Here is a 23662-nt window from a genome sequence, read left to right on the forward strand (position 1 = left end):
AGAAAGGCCACTACAAGTGGAGTATAAGGAATCCTGAACTATATCAAGGACAGGATTACATCATTGTACAAAGTACATGAGACCATACAAACTAGGAAAACAGGAAAGAAAGAGATAGACTTGTGTTCAAGGGTTGAATCCCGTGGGTTAAATCATGTTTGCCCCATATTGATTATTCTAGTTGATCTGTGTTTTATTTAATTATGTTTGTTTAGTGTTCGCCTTTAAATTATAGTTCATTTTTTTATTTTTATTTTAAATCATTTGTGTTCATCTTACTTCCCGCTTCTGCGAGCAAGTTTTTATCAAGGTTTTTCAGAAGATTCTTGTGGTGTGGTCAGACCAAGATGTACCTGGTGAAAAGAGATGGACTTTGCATACCAACAAGAAAGGAAGATGGTTTGGGTTGCAAGCACATTTTACTTATGAACAAAGTCTTGTTATCAAAATGGTTTTGGAGATATGGTGAGGAGGAGGAACATCTATGGAGGAGAGTTGTAGCTAGGGGTGTCTCTTTTTGCCGAATTTCCGATTTTTCCGAAATCTGACCCGAAATTGGTCTGGCTCTGGGTGTAGTTTTCATGTGCCGATTTTTCGATTTCCGAAAATTCCGAAAAAAAATTGGATCGGATTTGGATATAATTCTAAAATCCGATCCGATCCGAAAATTCCGATATTATTACCAATTTATTCCGAAAATATATACTTCTCTCACTATCCACTTGATTAGATCTCGACCATTCATTCATTTTCTAGTTTTTTACTTCCAAAAACAAAACAAAAACATAACCTAGCCGCTACTTCCCCACTTGAATTGGATCACTCTACTGTCATTACACCGTTTGCCATAACAACAATGATATGAAAAAAAAAATGTCATTGAGTCATACAATGACTTCCAGACCAATCCAAAAGCCAAATTCCAATAGATAGAATATTATGTAAAGCTACTTAGAGTCCAAGACCATAATCCATTATTTATGCATTAACTTCACGCTTCAATTTCCACACACGAAAGATTGAAACATTACAAATACCCGCACCTCAACGTAATGCAATGCTTGCTATTGGTGGTCGCAGTTCTTTTTTTTTCGCTTTTTCTTGGATTACTTATTTGAATGAAAATGGGTTTTCTTAGTAAACAAGTGTGTATTGTTGTTGGTACATTGGTGTTGTGGACATGGTTTTCTCTCCCTACAATGAACATTGGCGTATGATATTCCTAAATTAATTGAAAGTAAAGAGATCTTTGAAAATTTACCAAGTATTCCGAAATTTCCGAGTTATTATGAAATTTCCAAAAGTTCCGAAATTGGAAATATATTTTGAATCCGAAAAAAAATTGGATCGGATTTGGCTAGCATATTAGGTTCCGAAAAAAATTTGGAAAAATTCCGAAGGAGGTTGATCCGATCCGATCCGAAGTCACCCTAGTTGTAGCGGGCAAGTTTGGTGAGGGGGAAAGTAAGTGGACCTTGAAGTTACTAACATATCCATTTGGGAGAATTTTTTGGAGGGGTATAATAAGTCGTTGGGATGACTTTAAAAAATGTGTGACATTTATACTTGGAACCGGTGGGACCATTTCCTTTTGGGAGGATGTTTGGGTTGGGGAGACCTCACTTAAAGAGCAATTTGGGGGCATTTATAACTTGGCATGCAACAAGAAAGCTTTTAAAGTTAGAAAGCTTTGATTACTTATAAAGTCGAAATGAATCGGTCGTGTGGAATGAAACACTTAGAAAAGGTCTCAACGATTGGGGAATGGAGTGGTTTGAGACTTTTTTGGAATGCATCTATGAAATATGGGAGTATATTCAGGGACATGGATGCTAGAAAGTGAATTTCAGTAGTAAAAGATGAATTCACTTCACTTGGTCTTAGCCAAGGAATTTACTTTGTTGAATCTTGATGCGACCGAGAGAATCGTAAATTTTTAACATAGAAGGATATGGAGAACCTACACTTAGAAGAGGTTCTAATGATTGGGGAATGGAGTGGTTCAAGACTTTTTTTGGAATGCATCTATGAAATATGGTAGTATATTGGGGGACATGAATGCTAGAAAGTGGATTTGAGTAGTAAAAGATGAATTCACCGTGAAATCATTCTACTTGGTCTTAGCCAAGGAATTTGCTTTGTTGAATCTTGATGTGACGGAGAGAATTGTAAACTTTTCACACAAAAGGATATGGAGAACCTCTATCGCATTCCAAGTAGCTTTCTTTTGTTGGCTTGCTTATTTGGGAAAGATCTAAACTATTAATAATATTAACCAAAGGGTTATGAATCTACAAAATCTTTGCCAACTTTGCAAATGGATGGAGGAAAGCATTGACCCCCATCTACTGAATTGTCTTCTAGTAATAGATGTTCGGAATCTATTCTTCTTCCCACTCAATAGACCGTGGGATCCACCAGTAAGGCAGTAAACATTGAGGAAGCCTTGGGGAAGAAGTTTCTTGTGGGTCCATTATCTAGGAAAGCCAAATGGTTAGGGGATCATATTTGAAGTGCTATTATGTGGTATATTTTAGAAGGAAAGAAACTTGGGGATCTTCGAGTGTAAGGAGAAAGAACTTCACATGGTAGTGTTGTTTGATTGGGCAAGTGCGTCTCCAATCTTTCAAGGAGTGGGTCACTATGATTTTATTTGTAATTGAGACACTCTTATGCATTGTGGGTATAAATGTATGATTTAGTGGCTTCTTGCTGCCTACGATCACTTGATGATCCTCTTTGATCTGTACTTACTATTTTTTCTTTCTCGATCTCTCGTTCTTCTTACAGCAGCATGTGTTTAGTGCAAGACAGCGGCTTTAGGGTTTTACATATAAAAGTTGGGTACCATCTTCTTTTCAAAAGAGAATATGGGTTGACCTAACTAATGTAAGGCCCATTTAAAGACAGACTTGAGCACTTGACTACTCAGAGTCCATTTAAAGTGAATTTCAGTACTTCACTAAAAGCATACGGGCCATTTCATAAGACCAATTAAATACTCTATATGACTGGCCCGTGTAGTCATATCCACTTGTTTTGTTCTAACCATCCTCTAAGTCTTGTGTAAATAATTTGTTAATTTTGTTTAATCTATGTTTTTGTTGTTTATATTTAACAATTTCTTGAATCTTATGATTCCCGATTTGATGTGATTTGCGATATGATTTGTGTGTTGACAACTATGATGGTTAGGAATTTTGAAGTGAGGTGTTCTGATGGTCGTATCGACAAATATTTAGCCCTTAATTCATCTTGTACTCTTGTACATCTGTCTCATGGTTTCTCATACTCCCTTCGTAACATGCTTTGTCTCTCTGAAGTCTGCCAATCTGTGTTGAGTGGCACTGTTTCTAATTAAGGTGGTATGATTTTTGTACTGCTTCAATTGTCACAATCAGTCCTATTTCTTTTGCTATCCATTTTTCTGTGGGGTTAGCATAGGCTTTTGTTCCACCTTGTAAGTTTCTTTCTTGTCATCAACGTATTGTCATTGCATTGTCGTTTTTGTTAGTGATATTTTTGTTGCTTTTCTATGCAAGAGCATGGAAAATTTTAATAGTAGTTTCAGTTCATTAGTTTCTGTTTTAAGTAGGTTGGAGGTAGTTTCTGTTTTTATTGGGCCTTAATTAGAGAAGTGTACTTGAGGTTCACTCAGAAGGGGAAGGTATTTGTATGCTTCACTTCTGACTAGGAAGCGGAAGAGAACCAAGTTGGGAAATAGCTAGTCTTTGCAGAGGAGAAATTTCCTGCTGTAGAAACGAGCAAAGGAAAGCTTCTTAAAATGATGGAAGCAGGAGAAAAATGTTTGAGAATGCGAAGAAAGAAACCCGGTGGAAATAAAATGGAAATAACTGTTTTTATTGACTGACTTTTACAAATGGAAATAAAAGTTGTTTCCTATTTCAGTTACAATTATATTCAGGACTTGTATTAGAATTGGAAATGGAAATAGGGGTTTATTATGAAAAGGCTCAGAATCCTCATGGTTAGATAGTTGATTTTGATTCTTTGATTATATCTAATTTGTAATTAAATAGTTGAATTGAAGATTTTAGTTTTTCCCCCTATTGTGGTCCTTGAATCTGTTATGTCGGGTGTGATTTCTGTTTAATTAATTGGTGCTTTTGAATGAAGTTGCTTCCGCCTTAAGATTATTCACCACTTTTCTTGCTGTTTCTTGTATCTTATGATATTATTGGTGTTTGTGTTGCTGTTGTATTAATTACTTGGTTGGTACAGGTGAGGACATATGGAGATACGTGGGGAAACTATCAGATGCTCAAAAAAGCATGTTGGATGACAAATTTAAGTGGAAAGTCAGTTTATACTTCACCTATTTTCTGACCCCTTTTTGAAGTCTTTACTTTTCTATTCTTAATTATTCGTTTCTGTACAGGCAAGGGAGATGGACAAAAGAAAGGAAGGAAAGCCTGGGGATGCTAGAACAGCCTTGAGACGTTCTGTTAGAGACAATGGGTATGAACTTGCTTTTGTTCTTTAAACTGTGTGATTCTACTTTTTAGTTATTTTCTCCTCTGTTATCTCTTATGTACTTATTTTTACATCCATAATGTGGGTGGGATTATGTTTTGTACTTGTTCCCTATGTTCTTACTGTTTTTTGAGCATTAGTTTCTGTGTTTAAAAAGTTAAACAATGCTTTGCTCTTGATTTTGCATTGTAAATGCCTTCACTTTAGCTTACATATCTGGAATAATTTTTTAAGGTTTAGTTTTGTTTCGTATTCAGTTTTGTGCATATTGTATGTCATTCCTGATTTAAATTTATATCTTTATATACCCAGTTTCTGTAATGAATTCCATTTTACATAAATACTTGTATTTACCCGTGCCGTACGGTACTGTTGGCCCCGGCCCATAGACCCATTAGAAAATTACCCAGCAACTAATGTTGACTAATATGGGGGGCAGCACTGACCCACCATTTTTTGACTTTATTATCAAGTGTGATCGAGTGGATCACACATAAAGAGACTAAAGAACTCAAAAGTGTTGAATCCATTGATTCTGCCATGTCACAACTTGTGAAATGATTTGTGCCGTTGGATGGGGCCCTTTGGGCCCCACACCATCCTGTATTATTAGATAGATAGGCTGCTTTCAGATTCCAGTTTATAGTTACAAATATACGTCAAAGATAAAAGGCGTGTGTGGCATGAGATGGGGGCTGGGTTGATAACTTGGATGTGACAACGACTGGTTATGGCATGGTGACACTTCTTGAGATGGGGTCTGCATTTTGTTTGTGTTTGCTCCTTTTTTCGCCTTTAATTTTTTTTTTTTTTTTTTTTTTAGCGGTTAACTCGGGTATATAAACCTTGGGGCAGAGTAGGTTGGGTCTAATGGTCCTGAAAATATAGCTTCGTCTTGTTTCTTGATGTTGATATAGTTTTCTTACTTTTATTAATACACCACTGTTTTTCAAATCAATAAAGTAAATAAAATTGTTGTATAGTCAGACTATGTTGACTAGTGAAACAGGAAAAATATGTAGTTGGTACCTTTTCTGGTGTGAATTACCCTTTGGAGCTAAGCTGTCAATATTGCGATTAATCACCATCTCTTATTAAGCGGATTATTTTCTTACGAATTCTCATTTTTTCCTCAACGATCCATTTTATCACCAACATGACTGATTTCTTGCCAAACTGAGAAAATTAAAATCACTGAAAATATCGGTCCCCCAGCCAGAAAATATATAAAATTAACAATTGGACTCTTGTACAGGTTCACTAATATATTTTCTCTTTTCTCTCTTCTCCATCGCCCCATTTTTTCCTTTTAATCTGTAATATTTTTGTTGTGTTTGTATTTTTCGTAATACTGGATGTGATCATTAGAATTTGATATTGTTTGTTGCATCTTGGATAACCATTTAGTAATTTTTGGTAGGATTATACTAATATATAATTTGATAGGGCCAAATATTAATATCTGATTAAATCCGTTTATATCACCGATTAACCGATTAATCGCATATTGTTCCTTGACCCAATTAACTTTGAAAACCGATATTAATTGCTTAGCTTTGGAGGCTATGTGGTTATATATACATTTCAAAGTAGGTGAGCATAAAATTATACACGTGGAGATGTGCTTATGAAGTATGACTTTCTTGTCTTGCGTACTTTTGTGTAGAAAAATTTGGGTTGCATTTTCACCCTTAAGATTAGATGTAAACTTCGAAATGCATACCTGATATGTATTTAAAATGCAAAGAGACTGGTCAGTTATGTACCCTCACATGATATTTTTTGTGGGTTGTTTGGAGAATGACTTTACTGTTTTATAGGAATGGATGTGCCAAAATAATTTGAGTACCTTTTTTTTTTTTTTACTGTAGCTTGATAATTGCAGTTTTGGCCCGCTTCTTTGTTTTTATATGATCTAATTACAAAACAATCGTAAGTAAAGTTCTAGTAGACAACAAGAAGAGAGTAAATAGCTGTAAAAAATAAAAAGCCAAAGGATGTGGAAGAAGAAAATAAGATGTTTACAAGTTGACAATTGTTTTTTGGGAACTTTATGTTGGACTACAAGATGGAGAATAATAAGCATCACTTGGTCAGTTTGGAAAGAGTGTATGTCTTTAAGAAAGAATGCAGTTTGGTTTGTGTGGGATGCATGAGAAAATTTGTACTTCATGGACAGATTGCTCTGGAGATTGGAGGAGTGTGAGAGATTGTGGAGAAAAGTGGTCAAGTCTAGGTTTGGGGACGTCAGCTCTGGGTGGGATAGCAGGGACAGTGCTGGCCCTCTGCCCTCACGTGTGTGGTGTGGAAAGCCATTCAAAATGGTTTTGTTGATTTTCAGTCAGAAATAGATATGGTTGTAGACTGTTATCCTTTTAGTTTCTTAGACATTATGCTATCACATTTTTATTTTTGTTAAAAAAATTACGCCCTTTTGTATTAAATTGGAACCCTTGTTTGGCACTGTGTAGTGACATTTCTTGAGTGGCCTTGAGGTTGATTTGGTCTCCTTGTTTTCTTTTGATTCTTTGTTGTGTACTTGCACTGTAGGATATCGTCGTAGCTGTTTTTAATACCTTTCCAGATTATGTATTAACTAATAATTATTTACTTTTACTACTACAAAAAGAAAAGGAAGTGTAGAGTTGCGAAGTAATTCTTGATTTATTGGTAATTTGGTGCTCCCCTATTACTATTAATCTATTATACGTGTGCACTCTTCATGTTTATTATGCATTGGTAACATGGAACGTAATTGTAGGTTTGGGATAGGGGATAAAATTGTAAAGTCTACTCTTGAATATTGTCTCACGGTTGTTTTACTTGAAGAAGTGATTTAGATACATATTTTTTCCGACCTTACAGGTTAGATTTGGCAGAGCAGAGTGGGGAAGTTCTTACACGATCTGTGGCTGGTCCAATCCTGTCAAGGTATGGATCAGTAACATGAGAACTTGTGAGGGCATTAAGATGGTTGATGCTTTTAGTTGTTGTTTATCTACCTGACTCCTTTTTCGCATTTCTAATTGTAGGGAAAATTTCGGTCATACTGAGGCTTACATGGACAGGAATCTTGTGTCTCGTTCTGTAGCAAGTCCAAACACTCCAACTGACTGGAATGAAGCCTTGGATATCATTTCATTTGGTTCTCCTGAGCAGGTACTTTAGTTTTCTTTACATCTGAATAATTTATTTACTTCTAGATTTTTCGATTTTGGTCCCACTTAATGCCAGTTGGGCTTTGGGAAAATACAACCCGTAATTAGCTTTCGGCCCTTGCACCTCCTAGTCCATCTGTCCACCCTGTTCCACTTCCACCTTTTCTCTGTCCTACTACCTTGTCTGCTAGTCCATCCGTCCCCCCCCCCCCCTCCCCAAAAAAAAAAATTAACACCAACAAAATTTTCCCTCGTCTACAGTTCCATACACTTAAAGAAAAATTCTAGAACGATCTATTCATGATTTTTAAATAAAATCTTAAAAAACTTTGGATTGCCCTGCATTCCACCAATTAGTAACCAAAGGAGTCCTCCAGGGACAGATTATATTTGCAAGCTATAGAAGGATTCACACTTTTAGGACCTTTGTAAAGCCATTCTCTATGCTTCCGAAAGAATAACCATTGGAACTAGTCAACCAACAAAATTTACTTTTGCCGAAAGAGGTTGATCAATCAGTTTGGTCTCCAAAGCTTCCTTTATGCACAGTGGTACCACATAATATTTGTTGATTTCATGTGCAATTGGGATGGGATAGTGAGATGATTGCACTTTTGTAAAGGGTATTGGGAGTGTGTGAAATTGGTCGAGTAGCTCCGTACTACTTGGACCGAAAACATTGTAATCTGTATCATCATTATTATATATACAAAGTAAATTTTACTGAGCAAATAAAAAAATTCACAGTGGTACCACATGATCTAGAATATTAATATGTTACGTGTGAAAATTGGAACAGTTTAGTTTAGTTTTCTCTGTTTGTGGTGCCTTGGTATCACTTGCTCTAAATTATAATGCACTGACTATATTTGATGCAGTCTGTTGAAGGCATGAAAGTTGTTTGCCATGAGTTGGCACAAGCTACAAATGATCCTGAAAGCACTGCAATGGATGATCTTATCAAGGATGCAGATAAACTTGTTTTATGCCTGGCCACTAAGGTTCAGTTAGAACTGACTTCATCAAAATGCATTTATCTCCCTGATGAATTCCGCATACAATGTTTCTTTTTTTGTATGTAAAAACATGCAATGTTACAGGTAGCCAAGACATTCGACTTCAGTCTGGCTGGAGCTTCTTCACGATCTTGTAAATATGTGTTGAATACACTCATGCAGGTGAATTCTAAGTTGTTAAACCTTTTTTCAGTAGTTTCTGTCTTGTAGGAATATTGTTCATTTATTTACTTTGGGTTGCTAATATAAAATTTGTATATGCTGCAGACCTTTCAAAATAAAAAACTTGCTCATGCTATAAAAGAGAGCACTCTTCACAGCCTCATCACAGAGCTTTTGCTTTGGCTCTTGGATGAAAGGGTTCCGCTGATGGATGATGGTAGCCAGCTTTTGAAAGCGTTGAATGTATTGATGTTAAAGATTCTGGTTAGTTCAGTCTCAGATACATGAATATTAGCTTTCACCATGCATTGTTAATGGCTTTTCTTTGACCCTGACTGACGGTGTTAAATTCAGGATAATGCAGAACGCACATCATCTTTTGTTGTACTCATCAATCTCCTGCGCCCGCTAGACCCGTCCAGATGGCCTTCACCAGCATCCCCTGAAACTGTAGTGATTAGAAATCAGAAGTTCTCAGATCTAGTTGTGAAGTGTCTTATCAAACTGACCAAAGTAATACCTGTTTCTTTTTGTTTACTTTTTTTCTTCTGTCTTGATATTGAACAATTTATATACTTGAATGTATGTACCTCTAGAACTTAGACTTTTGGAGTTTGAATTAAAAAAATTCTAGTTTGTCTTTAATTCGAAGGTAGAAGTCTAGAAGAGAACTTCTAGTTCTAGTTCATTTTTGTTAGCAGATTTTATAGGTAACTCCAGCAGATGAACTTTTGTTCTAAAGCACATTATGTTGAATGGAGTTCTTTCCAATTGGGAGAATTTAGTGATGGCTGTATTATGATGTAATCTTCTTGTAGGAGGGTTGGAGTTGGCTCTCTCCAGAACACTGCTATCTTTTAAAATTTATTGTTCTAAGGTTAAAAATACTTACCTTTATATAGGTAAATCCGTAAATTAGTAAAGAATAAACGCAAGTCGGCTGTTTCTGTAATTTTATTAACGAAAAGGGAATTTGATTTCCTGGATTATCAAATTCACTACTGGAAATTGCACTTTCCCACTGTAGTGATTGTGTTATTGGTAATTTCAAAATTTTCTAATATCATATTCTTAGATTCCTATTAATATATAGTTGCGCGTCAAAACAAATCTGTATTTCGATTTTTGTTTCTTCTATATCTGAGGAGTGTGGAATATTTAAAAGTTCAATCTAATTTTGATTCAGGTACTTCAAAGTACAATTTATGAAGTTGACCTTGATCGTATCCTTCAGAGCATCCATGTGTATCTCCAGGAGCTAGGGATGGAAGAAATCAGAAAAAGGTAATAATTGCTAGTTTGCTACAATGTGAGCCTTAGCTAATTTTTATTTTATTGTATTTATGGGTATGCTATGCGTGATCAGAGCTGGAGCTGATGACAAGCCCTTGAGAATGGTCAAAACGGTTTTACATGAACTTGTTAAGTTACGCGGGACTGCTATTAAGGGCCATCTTTCCATGGTTCCCATAGACATGGAACCTCAACCTATTATTCTTGCCTACATCGACCTTAATCTTCAGGTACTTGAATTCCGTGAATAGTTTGAACTTTGAACACTCAAACCTTTTTGTTAGCTTAAATTTGTTTCTCAGAGGACTTATTTGAATCCTCTTTCCTACCAGACCCTTGCTGCTGCCAGAATGCTGACTCCAACTGGCCCTACTGGCCAAACTCATTGGGGTGATTCTGCAAACAACAGTCCATCACCCACTACACATTCTGCGGATGCCCAGTTAAAGGTTCTATTTAACTATGTCAATTTATACAGTTTTATCTTTGTCGCATTTTGTCACTGCCCCTTTCACTAATTTGTATTTACTGATTTCATGTCTGTTTGATGTGCATGCACAGCAAGAACTTGCTGCAATATTTAAGAAAATCGGTGACAAGCAAACATGTACAATAGGTTTATTTGAACTCTACCGTATAACGCAACTATACCCCAAGGTGAATAATCTATTTTGTGATATTTGATGTTGCATTGATTTCTATTTTAGTTGCTGTGTTGCTTCTCAGATTTTACTGCTAGTATGGTTTAATAGTTTATGACACCTTGCATAGCAGTTAAAATCATTTCTACTGAAATCTGAGTTTATAGCACTGCTCGGAACCCGAGTTTCTTTAATTCTTTTTTGTTTGTTTGTTTTAGGTTGACATATTTTCTCAGCTCCAGAATGCGAGTGAGGCTTTTAGGACATATATTAGAGATGGATTAGCTCAGGTTTGCATGATTTCTGGTTTGAGATCTATCAGTTGTCCTGGAAAACAGAACAATCATTTAGTGTGTGTTACCGTCTTGCTGGTATGTTTGTGTTGCAGATGGAAAAGAATGCTGCTGCTGGAAGGACACCGTCAAGTGTGCCAATCTCGACCCCTCCTCCAGTTGCTCTGAATCTTTCTTCTCCAAAATTGGCACCTATGTCACCGGTACATACAAACACCTTGAGTGATACCAAGTCACAAAATGTGCGACTTGAATCTGTTAACTCAAACTTGCCTTTGTTTCATCATGATGATGAGAGGGGTGGCAATGCCATGTGTAGGGGCCCTACCTATGATCAGTCAGAGTTGAGGCATCATATGGTTGACGAAAGGCATGATAGATATTCTTCAGGAGGTGATGACATATGATACTTAAGGGTTTTCTTTAAAATTTCTGTTCATATTGGATTCTTGTCGAAGATATTTCTAACAATTGAATTCATGTAAACTGTTTAGTAACCACTGGGACACTGGATGCAATTCGAGAGAGAATGAAGAGCATTCAATTGGCTGCAGCTGCTGGGAACCCAGAATCTGGAAACCGGACGTTGTTGCATATGAATGGTGTTGTAACTCAGGGTACACAGGGTCAGCTTTCCCATGCACCGCATCGCAGCGATCCAGACCTTCCCGTGCAAGCAGGGGTTCTACCTATGGATGAGAAGGCTTTATCTGGTCTTCAAGCTCGGATGGAAAGACTTAAAAGCGGAACAATAGAACATATTTAAGGAGATGTTTGGTAAAGTAGTTATAAGGTTTTGCCTCTGCATTGGCCGTTGAAGGGATCATTGCTAACAGAGAAAGGATTTTGCTTCCGCACCGACCTCGTGTATGCTCGTCTTGAAATATGGAAACAGAAAAGACGAGGAATTCGAGATTGTGCATGGGTCTTGTTACCGTGCACAAGCAACAAGCCAGTTTGCCTTTTGTGGGTATTTAGCAAAAGAAAAAAAATGTAGTGGAAGGATGTAATTTATCGCAGTCTATAGGACGTATGTAGTTCATGTGGGTGTAAGTATTAGCAATATCGGTAGCTCATGTCATTTGATCAAGTGAAAAATACTTGTATTTTTTGTATATTACATGTAGTCTGTATTAAACTAATGCATTTAACATATAGATGAGGAAATGCATTTTTCTATACTGGATGAAGCACTTTCAAGTTTGGTTACTACAGAATTCGCCTCTAGTCAATTTTCTTGTGCGACAATTTGCGTTGCTGTTTGTTGGCTCGTTGAGTTTGGAAGTAACTAATTTTTCGATAGTGATACAACTAAATACAAGTCGTGACCTAACTAACGGGGGGAAAACGTTAACGATATATGAATGTACACCTTGTTTACTTGCTGACACATCGTTTATGAATTTTTACAACAAAGAGCTTTGCTGGCATTTGTTCTCTTTATTGGTATATGCCAGGCCCAGAGCTTTTTGGAGACCTAATTAAGAATGGCAAGTGATAAGGAGAGATCAGTCTCTCTTCCAAATGGAGCACACAAAAAAAATATTTCAACAAAAGATTCGGTCATTTTCTTCTCTTTCGGTCATCTTCTTCTCACTGTATTACAGTCTTACTCCACTCTTCCCTCTATATTTCATTTTTCATTTGGACAATACACCCACTTCCCTTCATGTTTCTTGTTACAGCTATACCCCCCCCCCTTGATTGCTAGATGAATAAGAACCAATTCAACATTAGATTTTTACTAAAGAAAATGTTAAAAGAAAGAATGAGAAAGAAGGCGAGGGTATTCAAAGTTTATTTTGCTTTTTTCTTGTCTTGTCTTGTCTTGTCTATGGGCCACGAAACAGTTGCCAACTTAGTGAGACATGCTCTTTTAGGGATCTGGTAGTTTCCTATCTAACGGCTATTTGGCTAGATCTCTCCATAGCGTGGAAAGATCAATCTCTCCTTATTAGCAGGGGCAGACCTAGGAGAGGGCTGGACCAGGCTTCAGCCCAGGGTCCTTTTGCTACAAAACAAAAAATACTATACTACCTAAACTACCTAAAGTCCAACTGCCCAAGGCAAAAAAATCTGCCCACATACTTAGAGCATCTCTAGGTGGTAGTATCACCTCTAAATTTGCTTCCAAAACTCGAAATTTTGCGAAAAACCAATTTTAGGTGGAAACAAATCTAGTAGTATCACCTGTTTAGCCGCATCCCTGAATGCAAATTTTCGATTTCGGATGTGGATGCGGCGCTACAATGGTAATGTCACGCGCCATTCTAAATTATTATTATTATTATTATTATTATTTTATTTATTTATTTTATTTATTTATTTTTTATTTTTTAAATTTGGGGCGACATTGGGAGTGTCGCGCGACAATACTAATGACACGCGGGGTGAAATTTGCGGCCACTTAGAGTTGGTCAGATTTTAAGAAAAGTTTTGTCAAATTTCGGAAGCAAATCTGCAGGTGATACTACCACCACCTAGAGATGCTCTTAGAACTTGGGCTTGAAGGATTATATAATGGCATGGCTATTATCTTTTAGGCTTTTAGTCCGGAGAGAATTGAAGTCTTGGATCCGCCCCTGCTTATCAGGACTCATTAAGGAACGTGTACTTGAAGAAATAGGAGCAAACACCTTCGAGAGTTGAGACTTAAGAGTCATCATCCGTATCAAAATTTGGTCCTCGGAGTAAGGTTGTTTCTCGCCACCAGTAGGTTGTTTTCACTTTTCACCTTAAAAATCCATAGATGGAAATAATATAGTTGTCTGAAATTGTTGGCTTTACAATGTTAACCAGCTGCATGCACCGATTATCGAAAAAAAAAAAAAGCTGCATGCACCGTGCTCATTTTTTTTTTTCTAATTTTATACTTAAAACACCTTTTCTAGGAATCCGTTGGTTCCTTTAGGATTCATCTCTAAAACTGAAATATAGATTTTCATTCTACTATTTCAATCGTGCGCTGTAATATACGATCGTGATTGTGATTGAAGGATTGACTTTATAATTGTTTAGGAATGATGCATATTAATCTTTAGAAGATTAAATGTTAATCCAAGTAGGAACAGACTTGTGACACTGACTTGCTTACATGCCACATAGGGGTTGGCAATGGGTCAGGTGTCGGGTTGTGTTTGTGTGGTCGTGTCGAGTCGATATTGGTTTGCGGGTTGAAAAGCAAATCCAAACCCAACCTATTTGTTAAACAGGTCAAGATTGTCGAACCCAATTTAGGGGTGTAATACGGGGCGGGTCCGGTCAATCGCAGGTCAAATAGTAATGGGTCGGGGCAGGGCGGGTCTAGGGGATACAAACCCAATGGTTACCAACAGGGCGGGGCGGGATGGGTTGAAGTGTCATGTCTTAGTACTATCACCCGAACCGTTAGGTCAGCTTATGGAGCGGGTTTTGAACGGGTCATTCCGGTCGGGTGGAAATTATCATTTTAACCCAATTTTACCTAGAAAAAACTTTCTAATTCTGCAAGTAATATATTTCCAATTCACAACATAGAGAAAAAAAATATAATCAATCAATTAAAAATAAACAAAAATAAAAAAACTTGAACTAAAACCCAAAACCATATCTGTAAATTTGAAACTTTTTTCTCGTGATTTATCATTTGTAAATTGATTATTTTTCATAGCATGATAAAATGAAGATGGGAGCAATGATCTATGGTACAAAACAATAAAATATAAACTAAAAGAATACGAAATTAATACAAAGATGAATGATTAATAATATTCTCCAAAATTTGAAAGTTGAATTTAAACTTTTGATATTTGCCCGATGTTCAAACTTGAATGTTTGAAATTGATGTTGAACTCATAAGTTTGTGTTCATATCTCTTAAATTTCTACAAAAGTTAACAGAAAATATAAACAAAATACAAAAATATTAGAGTTAGAGTCTTGAAATTGTGCGGGTCAATGGCTTTTGACACGGTACGAGTCGGGTTTGAGCATAGAACCTATACCCATAGCCCGACCGCGTAAAAATGGTGGCGGGGCGGGGCGGGTCTGTTTTTGGGTCGGTGCGGGTTTGGGTGGCGGATGAAGACCGGATACCCTACCGGATGATGGGTCAACGGTTTTTTTTTACACCCCTAACCCAACCTGCCAAATTAATGGGTTACCCGACCCATTAATGGGTTAAACTTGGGTTGGGTTTACAAATAATCCGTAAATAAATTAAATAAAGAGTCCTATTACTGACAGACCCATATTGTGTTGGACAAACTCAAAAAAAAAAAAACAATTATTATAAGTGTCATTGGTCCCAAAAAAAAAAAAAAACAATTACTACAAGTGTGTTATTGGTCCCAAAAAATTGAATTCAAAAACCCCAAGCTTAAACGACCTGGCTAGGTTGTTCATTGTGCAAACCCAACGATATGGCTACACCGTTTAGACTAAATCCCAAACAACTTAGCCACACCGGTCAAGAGGCCAAAAAACAGAACTTTATATTTTTTCAAAGTTCAAATCCCAAACGGTGTGGCCATATCGTTGGGGACTTAGTCCAAACGGTGTGACCATATTGTTGGAGACTTAGTCCAAACGACTTGGCCACACCGTTTGGGACTTAGTCCAAATGGTGTGGCCATATCGTTGGAGACTTAGTCCAAACGGTATGGCCACACCGTTTGGAATTTGAACTTTGAAAAAATATAAAGTTCTGTTTCTCGCCTCTTGACCGGTGTGGGTACATCGTTTGGACTAAGTTCTAAACGACTACTTGGGTCGTTTGGAACTTAGTCCAAACGGTGTGGCCATATCGTTGGGTTTGTACAATGAACGACCTAGCCGAGTCGTTTAAGCTTGGGATTTTCGAATTCAATTTTTTAAGACCAATGACACACTTGTAATAATTGTTTTTTTTTGGATTTTTTGGGAACAATGACATATTTGTAATAATTGTTTTTTTTTTGGAATTTGTCCAACACAATATGGGGTATGTCAGTAACAAAATAAATTATCATTTTCGCTAATATTGATATGCATAACAAATTGTGTAGTAGAATGCAGATAACAACTATGGATAACTAATAAAGTATTGGACTTTGTTGATGTCTCAAAAACCATATATTAATGTTTATTTTTATTGACAAGTTTGGTGGGTCAACCCTCAAATAACCTAAAAGTTTTTTTTCCTAACTTTAACTTGAAGTTAGTCGGGTTATAAAATGGATTTGAATCCTAATATTATAATAGTTTGTTTTAAAATATTTTAGTCCCATATTTTATGGCTAAATCTATCCTGCGCAGGTCGTATGGTGTGCTGGCAAATCTGGGCCACTCATACCACGGGGTGCGTGTGTATTGGACGGCAGAAGTACTGATCCAAAGGTCTATATCTTCTACGCACCATACATCTGGCGCACTGAAGAAGTGCTCATATTTTATTAGCAACAATTGAATTTTGGTCAAAATGCATATTTTATTGGCTGACAGTCTGACCACTATTTTTGCTAGAAGAGCATATTGTTCACATATTCCTCCACTACTAAAAGTCAAAATGGGTTCTTTTCGTTGACAAGCCTTGAAAAAAGAAAATCCCCAAAGCATAAACCATAGTATCGATCTACATGCAAAACCTATGTTCTTATGAATATAATATATATTTTTTTCGGTAATTTGATGAATATATTATAAGAACAAGCATTTCCTAGAATTTCATTTCCAAGATGCTTTTTTGTCCCATTGTGTTTGGGCTTCACTAAAAATGCCATATAAAAGTAAAAACACTGTAAAAACACTGAGAGAATAATAGGAAGGAAAAATTAAAATAAAAAAAGGAAGGAAAGAGGAAGAGAAACTGATATGGCTTCCATTAGTTTGTCTTTCCAACTATCATCAGTTCACAAAGCCTCTCTTTCACCCAAGCTTGATGTTGGAAGGACTTCTCTACCTTCTGCATTTGATGTTAAGGTCGTCCATCTAAATATATTATGTCCGTAGATAAGGCTGAGCTCTACCGCTCTTATTATAGCATGGAACTGATCGATGCAGTGATGCATCATACCCTTTTACATTAAACAATGATGCATTCAACCTTATAATTCGGCGTGATGATACACTATAACGTAGAACACATCAATGTTTAATGTAAATTAAATAGAAAGAAACTCTTGTTGGGGTCGGGTTACTGTCTTACTGATATGATTTTGTTCTTGTAATAACAGCCGTTCCTCAAAGAATTGCTGCATGTTCCCACTGGCCTCAATGTTTCTAGAACTATTAAGGATACCTCCAGGAGACTGCTAAATGCTTTCGTGGATTCCGTGTTTCAGTTTGTCGACATTCCTTATCTCCCAAATGAGGTATTGCAAAGCTTTATATGTGGCTGATTCCCTACACTACTCTTTGACTTTTTTTGTTTCCTGTTTTTTATAGATAGCCTGGTGATTGAATTCCCTTAAATTTTTTGCACACTGTAGCGCAACTTCGCACCCACTGAGGAGACTGGACAAGCTACTACGGTTGTAAATATTGAAGGAGAAATTCCAATAGATTTTCCCATGGGTGTTTACTTAAGAAACGGTAAGATATGATATAGAGACATTATAATTTACTTGAATTAATTGTTCTGAAATTCAAACTTCCTCATTATTCAACAAAATAAAAGAAAACACATACCACCTACATCCACGTGAACACTCAGGAATTCCAGTAGTCCAGGATGGTTGATAATGAGAATTACTCAGGTATGTTGTTTTTGTTGACTAAAAATAACAACCAGTCAATGAGAGATATATATATATGAGGACCAAATCCTCTGTTTGGAGATTAAAATCAGCAGTTTCAATTTTGGAAAAGCAAGCAATATTTGGGTTGAAGGAGAAGGGATGGTTCATGCTTTAACAATTACCAAGGATAGTTTTTGTTGGAGTAAAGTCGAGCTGATAAAAAAAAAAATCCTCGGGAATAAACTCCTAGACTAATAAAATTTCATACAAATTTAGACTGATTAATGTATTAACATTTTTTTTTCAGGTATGTTGTTTTTGTTGTAAAAATAACTATAATAACGAGTTTACGTACTTACGTCCCTGCACCAGTCAATGAGAGATATAATATATATGCAGGACCAAATCCTCTGTTTGGAGGATTAAAATCAGCAGTTTCAATTTTTGGAAAAGCAAGCAATATTTGGGTTGAAGGAGAAGGGATGGTTCATGCTTTATACTTTACCAAGGATAGTGAAGATTGCTGGAAGGTGGTGTACAACAATAGATTTGTTGAATCTTTAAGCTACATTGCAGAGAAGAAAGAAACCAAGCCCTACTTCCTACCTGCCGTTGAAGGAGATTCTCCAGCTATTATAGCGGCTTATGTCCTAAACTCGGTAGGCTCTCATTCTGTGATATCCATTAGAATTACAGATATACAGAATGGTCTATTCCAAGAAAAAACCGTCTTTGAGACAGATCCTTGTCTCCAAAATTTTACATATATTGTACATATTTCTAACTTGATCTTGTATTTTGCTAGTTGAGGTTCGGTAAACCTAACAAGGATCTAAGCAGCACCAACATTTTTGAACACTCGGGGAAGATATATTCAGTTACTGAAGATCACTTGCCGCATGAGATTGATATCTTCACGCTTGAAAAAATTGTTGCAGATTGGGCTGTTGAAAAATCTTGGGGACGCCCTTTCACAAGCCATCCGAAGGTTTTTTTTATCTACTTATAACTTACATGCACATATACAACAACCTCATATTTTCGATTTAATGTTATTGCTACTTGGCATACATAGTAGAACTAAAGCAAAAGACTGCCATGTTTCTCCGACACAAAACAAACTGCAAAATTGGTTTGTAGTAACTTAAAATACTTTGCAACGAATTTTATCTCTTCTCCGATGCTTTCTGCTGCTGGACACTCTTATTGAAAATTCCCTTTTTCAGTTAGATCGATGGTTCTCTTGGGTTTTCTTGTGTACATATTGTAATGCGAAGTCACATGTTCGTTTGACATGAAGCAGAAAGCTCCAGGAACTGGGGAGCTAGTTACTATTGGGATGGACGCGTTGAAACCATTCTGTGTTCTGGGAATTGTCTCTGGTAAAGTTTCACCGTTATCCTTCCACACTTGCACAATATGAAATCTCTTCTAATTTAAGAAAGAGGTGCTCTCTATGCGCAGCTGATGGGAAAAAAATACTTCATAAAGCGAATCTCAAGTTAGATAGAAGTTGTTTTGTCCATGAGATAGGAATTACAGAGAAGTAAGCTTTTCTTTTCTTTTTCTTCAGAGATGGTTAAATTAATTCCACCTAACTATTTTACTTTAGCTCACTATTAATTAAATTGATTGATTGACAATGCATTGATTGTGGTTTTATTAGGTACAACGTTATTATAAATTGTCCACTTACTATAGACATAAACAGACTCGTTAAAGGAGGGCCGTAAGTTCATAACTCTCTTACTTTGCACAATAACAGACTCAAAAAAATTGTCCATATGTAATTAAATCACATAATGAATTGGACTGTTGAAACGCAGGCTGATCAAGTTTAATAAGGAAGACTTTACAATGATAGGGGTGATGCCTCGTTATGGAGATGCTAATTCAATAAGGTGGTTCGAAGTAGCATCAACTTGCACATTTCACATTCTCAATTGTTTTGAAGACGGTGATGAGGTAATTAACTAGCAAAGATATCTCTATGGTAATACCGTGAGCATTTTCTTGCTTTAGAGTGTTTGATCTCTAGCTCTCAGATAAAACACGAACTGGCCGATTCATATCCTGGATGGTTTAAAACAGGTTATTGTGAGGGGATGTAGAGCGCAGGAATCTGTTATACCAGGTCCTAGGATGAATGATGATAGAGTTGAATGGTTCACAAGAGGATTGAAGCCTATTGATCATTGTGAGGAAAATGGCAATGAAGTTGGAGAAATTTTTTCTCGTATATATGAATGGAGATTAAATATGAAAACTGGAGAAGTAAAGGAGAAGAATCTAACTGGAACCTCATTCCCATTGGATTTCCCAATGATTAATGAGAAGTACACTGGTGTCAAAAATAAGTACGGCTATGCACAGGTTGTGGATGCATCTGCATGCTCTAACTTTGGTACTGACCACTGAAATCATTTGTCTCGGTTTTCTGCATTTATTTTCTTGCGACAGTAAAAGAAGGTTGGTCCGCCAAAACTAATAATATGATATTACTAACTATTCAATTATAGGCTTCAAATATGGAATGTTGGCCAAGCTGTATCTTGAAGAACTATCAACTAGGCCATCAGAGGTAATGGATCCATTTCTTTATTGATTTTTCATTTCCTCTTAGTTGCTCAAGGTTAAAAATAGAGGGAAACAGTAAGAAAATCTGTTTTTCAAAATATGTACTTAAACATCATAAAAACTTCTATATCTTCTTGAATTGTATACGTTGTTACACTTATCCATATATATAATTATATATAGTGCTTAAGGTCATGGTAATGAATGATATTGCATATTTCTGCTCTTGCCTCAAGGTCACTGGTCATATGTACCCAATTTAATAGTTTTGATTTGCGTACACGCTAGATGATGGAACATTCTGAATCCGAAGAGCTTATAAAAGTAGAATATCATAAACTTGGGGAAAATACCTTCTGTTCCGGAGCTACTTTTGTACCCAAGCAAGGAAGTCAAGATGAGGATGACGGCTGGATCGTCAGTTTTGTTCATAATGAAGACACTAATGTTTCACAAGTAAGTTCATATCACACAATCACACATTGGCATTGATACAATGCTCGTACAGTCGCACATCTGTATGTTTTCTCGGACTCTTAGCAAAGTTCTAAAAGGTGCTCCTAAACAGAGACTTAGACTGAAGGCAAAAGGTAGCTAGGATTGATTTAGGCTCTAGTAAGCCCCCAAAAACAAAATTTGCCAGAAGCACAAAATGTCAACCCGGCGTTGAACAGCAATCTGGAGCATCTTCGGCTCTTTGCTAAGTACAGTATTAATTTTTAACTTAAATACTAGCCTTTTGATCATTTTACATCAAATAAATAATGCAAAATAGTCTCAACAAATTTACTCTGACTAACATTCAAAAAATGAGTGTGCATGTCTGGCTTGCCTATTCAGAAAATGACTTTGCATGCCTAAAAAAACACGCAAAGAAGACTTTGCACGCCATACTTACTAGGGTTAACACTTAACGAATATTACCCCCACTAGATAAGCCAATTAGGATTTCTCCTCCCCTAAATACACATAAAAAAAAACATGTTCAACTCAAGTTGACTTTTTTTGTGTTCATTTAGAGAAAGATCCTAATTTCCCCATCGGAAAATCCTAATTAGCTCATCTAATAGGGGGTAATACTAGTTAACTCTACTTACTATGCAAAAGCAACTGTGTAAGTATCAATGTATGCATCACCAATAAAAATCGGGTATGACCATGTGCTGGGCTCTAATACATTTCTATATCTGTTTTTGGGTCGGATACGGGTTAATCGGGTTCCGATACGGGTTTTAGGTAAATTTCCAGAATTTTAGTGTTACCTCGTGTTGTGAATATATAAGTGCGGAAACAACGTTACCCACAACAAACGGATCAATCCTACACAAAGATCGATCCTTCACACTAGACAAGACTTCAACACCCTCCAAGCAATATCCCAACACTTCTCAATATCAAATAACAAGCATATAAAGTAAAACAATTAATGTAAAGGAAGAACAAACCACAAAACGAGATATATCGTGGGTTCAAAGAATTTGCCTACTTCCACAATCATCAAGAGTTCCAAGCTTTACTAGATGTCTTGAGTAACAGATTACAAGTCTCTCAATTCACTCACAAAGAATGAACACTCAACTCACAAAGAATTGCTCTCTTATAATCTCTCTCTTTCTTGGTTTTGGAAAAGTTAGGTTTTTCCAAAAAAACTGATTTTGTTTTTATACCAAAAAACCAAAATCGCGGTTACTGTAGCGAAGCCCACAAAAAATGACATGAGCGAAGCCCTCTTCTTCCTTCCGTGAAGGTGGGCGCTGCGCTTCGAAGCTGGGTCGGCAAAAAACATCGGACCATGAGCGCTGGTCGCCCACTCGAAGCCTTGAAGCCTCAAATGTAAAAATGTGAGTAAAACTTCGTTTTTTTTTTCTCTACACCTCGGGTTTTGTGTTTGGATTTGGTAGAAATATTTGAAAAAATTTGGATTTGAATTCGGATTCCGATACTATCAAAAAATTCGGAATTCGGATTTAGATAATGGCATATCCTACCTGTTCCATACCCTAATAGTTGATTCATGCATAAAGCCGCCAAAGAGAGACTAGTTGAGTGTCAATGCATGAATATGCCTAAAGCCGCCAAAGAGAGACGTGGGTAAGTGCTTTAAGGTGACGTCAAGTAAAATGAAGAAATATATATTCCTATATTGATTTGGAAAAGGGGTTTGTTAGGGATGATGCATATTCTTATTGTGATTTGGAGGAAATTAAAAAGGGTATTGCAGGGATGATAACCTCCCATTATTAGTTGTTTTTAAAAAAAAATAGGGATAAACCCTCTCAATTGTAAAATCCAACGACTACGAAATGAAATTTTCTTTAAACGTGAAATAAGATTATTGTTGGATCTTGCAACTGGGAGTATCCTAGCCCATTTTTGTGGATCCTAAACTACTAATAAAAAAGTTGGAAACTCTGGGATTTCGAATTTGGTTGGATAAACTGTTTTCCGTCGGCCGTTTTGGGCATGAATGTCTGTTTGAATTCCACACGTGCATTCACAACCCAACTGAAAAATATGCAAACGTGTACTTGCCATTAGGAATTTTTGTTTTGCCATTGGGATGTGGTTCACACAAATGTTTCCTACTTACCTATGGCTGGAATGAAAAATGATCTTAATGGTGACACATTGGATAAAATTTCATTGTTTAAAACATTTTCATTTTCCACCATTGCTTTAAACTAAACTCAATATAAACATGTTTGTTTGCAGGCACATATAATCGACACACAAAGCTTTGAAGCTGAGCCAGTTGCAAAAATTACATTACCTCGGAGAGTACCGTATGGCTTTCATGGCACTTATGTTTCAAGGCCCTTTCACATACAGCAAGTTCTAAAAGTTTAACGTAGCAATTTGAAGTTTTGAACCACTTCCATTAAAAACAGAAGGCTAATTAGCATTTCGCCCTACTATTTTAGGGGTATTCAGTATTTGGCCCCAACTTGTTCATTTATCTGTTTTTGGTCCCATTTATATTAACTCAGTCAATTTCAACTCCAATGTTACTTTTTTTTTTTTTTTTTTTTTTGTAATTGGCAGTTTTACCCATTCACTTGAGTTTCACATGAAATTTCGTTTTGTTATAATTTTGAGTTAGAATCACTACTACAGAAATTAAGTGATTAAGCCTTTTTAATCAATATAATATACTCAATAACTAGTGTTGGGTGAGTATGAGTCATCCATGTCTAGAGAGACAAAGATTGGTCTCAAACATCCATTTGAACCTAGAGAAGTGGGGAGAAGATAAAGATAATATTTTGGGTTTGATTGACTCCTAAATACTACAAGAAATAAACTTAAAATAAAGTGTGAATAAGATGAGAAGAAA

At 36.4% G+C, this 23662-nt stretch overlaps 2 protein-coding genes across 4 annotated transcripts in view; both read left to right on the forward strand.

Moving 5' to 3' along the window:
• The window catches only part of MOR1 (ARM repeat superfamily protein), a 35632-nt gene extending 23396 nt beyond the window's left edge, over positions 1-12236 (forward strand). The window contains exons 40-54 of the mRNA XM_086583730.1: positions 4243-4319; positions 4400-4479; positions 7360-7425; positions 7527-7653; positions 8531-8653; positions 8753-8830; positions 8936-9094; positions 9185-9343; positions 10017-10114; positions 10197-10353; positions 10456-10572; positions 10685-10780; positions 10983-11054; positions 11153-11450; positions 11552-12236. Coding sequence (XP_086439856.1) covers positions 4243-4319; positions 4400-4479; positions 7360-7425; positions 7527-7653; positions 8531-8653; positions 8753-8830; positions 8936-9094; positions 9185-9343; positions 10017-10114; positions 10197-10353; positions 10456-10572; positions 10685-10780; positions 10983-11054; positions 11153-11450; positions 11552-11823 — 1979 coding nt within the window. The 3' untranslated portion in view covers positions 11824-12236. The remainder of the gene's footprint in view (positions 1-4242; positions 4320-4399; positions 4480-7359; positions 7426-7526; positions 7654-8530; positions 8654-8752; positions 8831-8935; positions 9095-9184; positions 9344-10016; positions 10115-10196; positions 10354-10455; positions 10573-10684; positions 10781-10982; positions 11055-11152; positions 11451-11551) is intronic.
• Positions 12237-16821: 4585 nt separating this feature from the next.
• LOC147476002 (carotenoid 9,10(9',10')-cleavage dioxygenase 1-like) lies at positions 16822-23331 on the forward strand. Of its 3 annotated transcripts, none has more exons than XM_086584328.1 (13): positions 16823-16993; positions 17248-17385; positions 17503-17605; positions 18151-18410; positions 18557-18739; positions 19052-19133; positions 19216-19297; positions 19418-19480; positions 19578-19716; positions 19843-20155; positions 20271-20332; positions 20617-20784; positions 23041-23331. In XM_086584328.1, the coding sequence occupies exons 1-13, from the start codon at positions 16886-16888 to the stop codon at positions 23173-23175; spliced, it is 1836 nt and encodes a 611-aa protein (XP_086440454.1). In that variant the 5' UTR covers positions 16823-16885; the 3' UTR covers positions 23176-23331. The 3 variants fall into 3 exon arrangements, with proteins under 3 accessions (XP_086440456.1, XP_086440454.1, XP_086440455.1); XM_086584329.1 differs by having other exon boundaries at positions 19055-19133; XM_086584330.1 differs by lacking the exon at positions 20617-20784 and having other exon boundaries at positions 16822-16993.
• Positions 23332-23662: the final 331 nt, after the last annotated feature.

Source organism: Coptis chinensis, chromosome 9 (genome assembly GCF_015680905.1).
Source record: "Coptis chinensis isolate HL-2020 chromosome 9, ASM1568090v1, whole genome shotgun sequence".
Lineage (NCBI taxonomy): Eukaryota > Viridiplantae > Streptophyta > Magnoliopsida > Ranunculales > Ranunculaceae > Coptis > Coptis chinensis.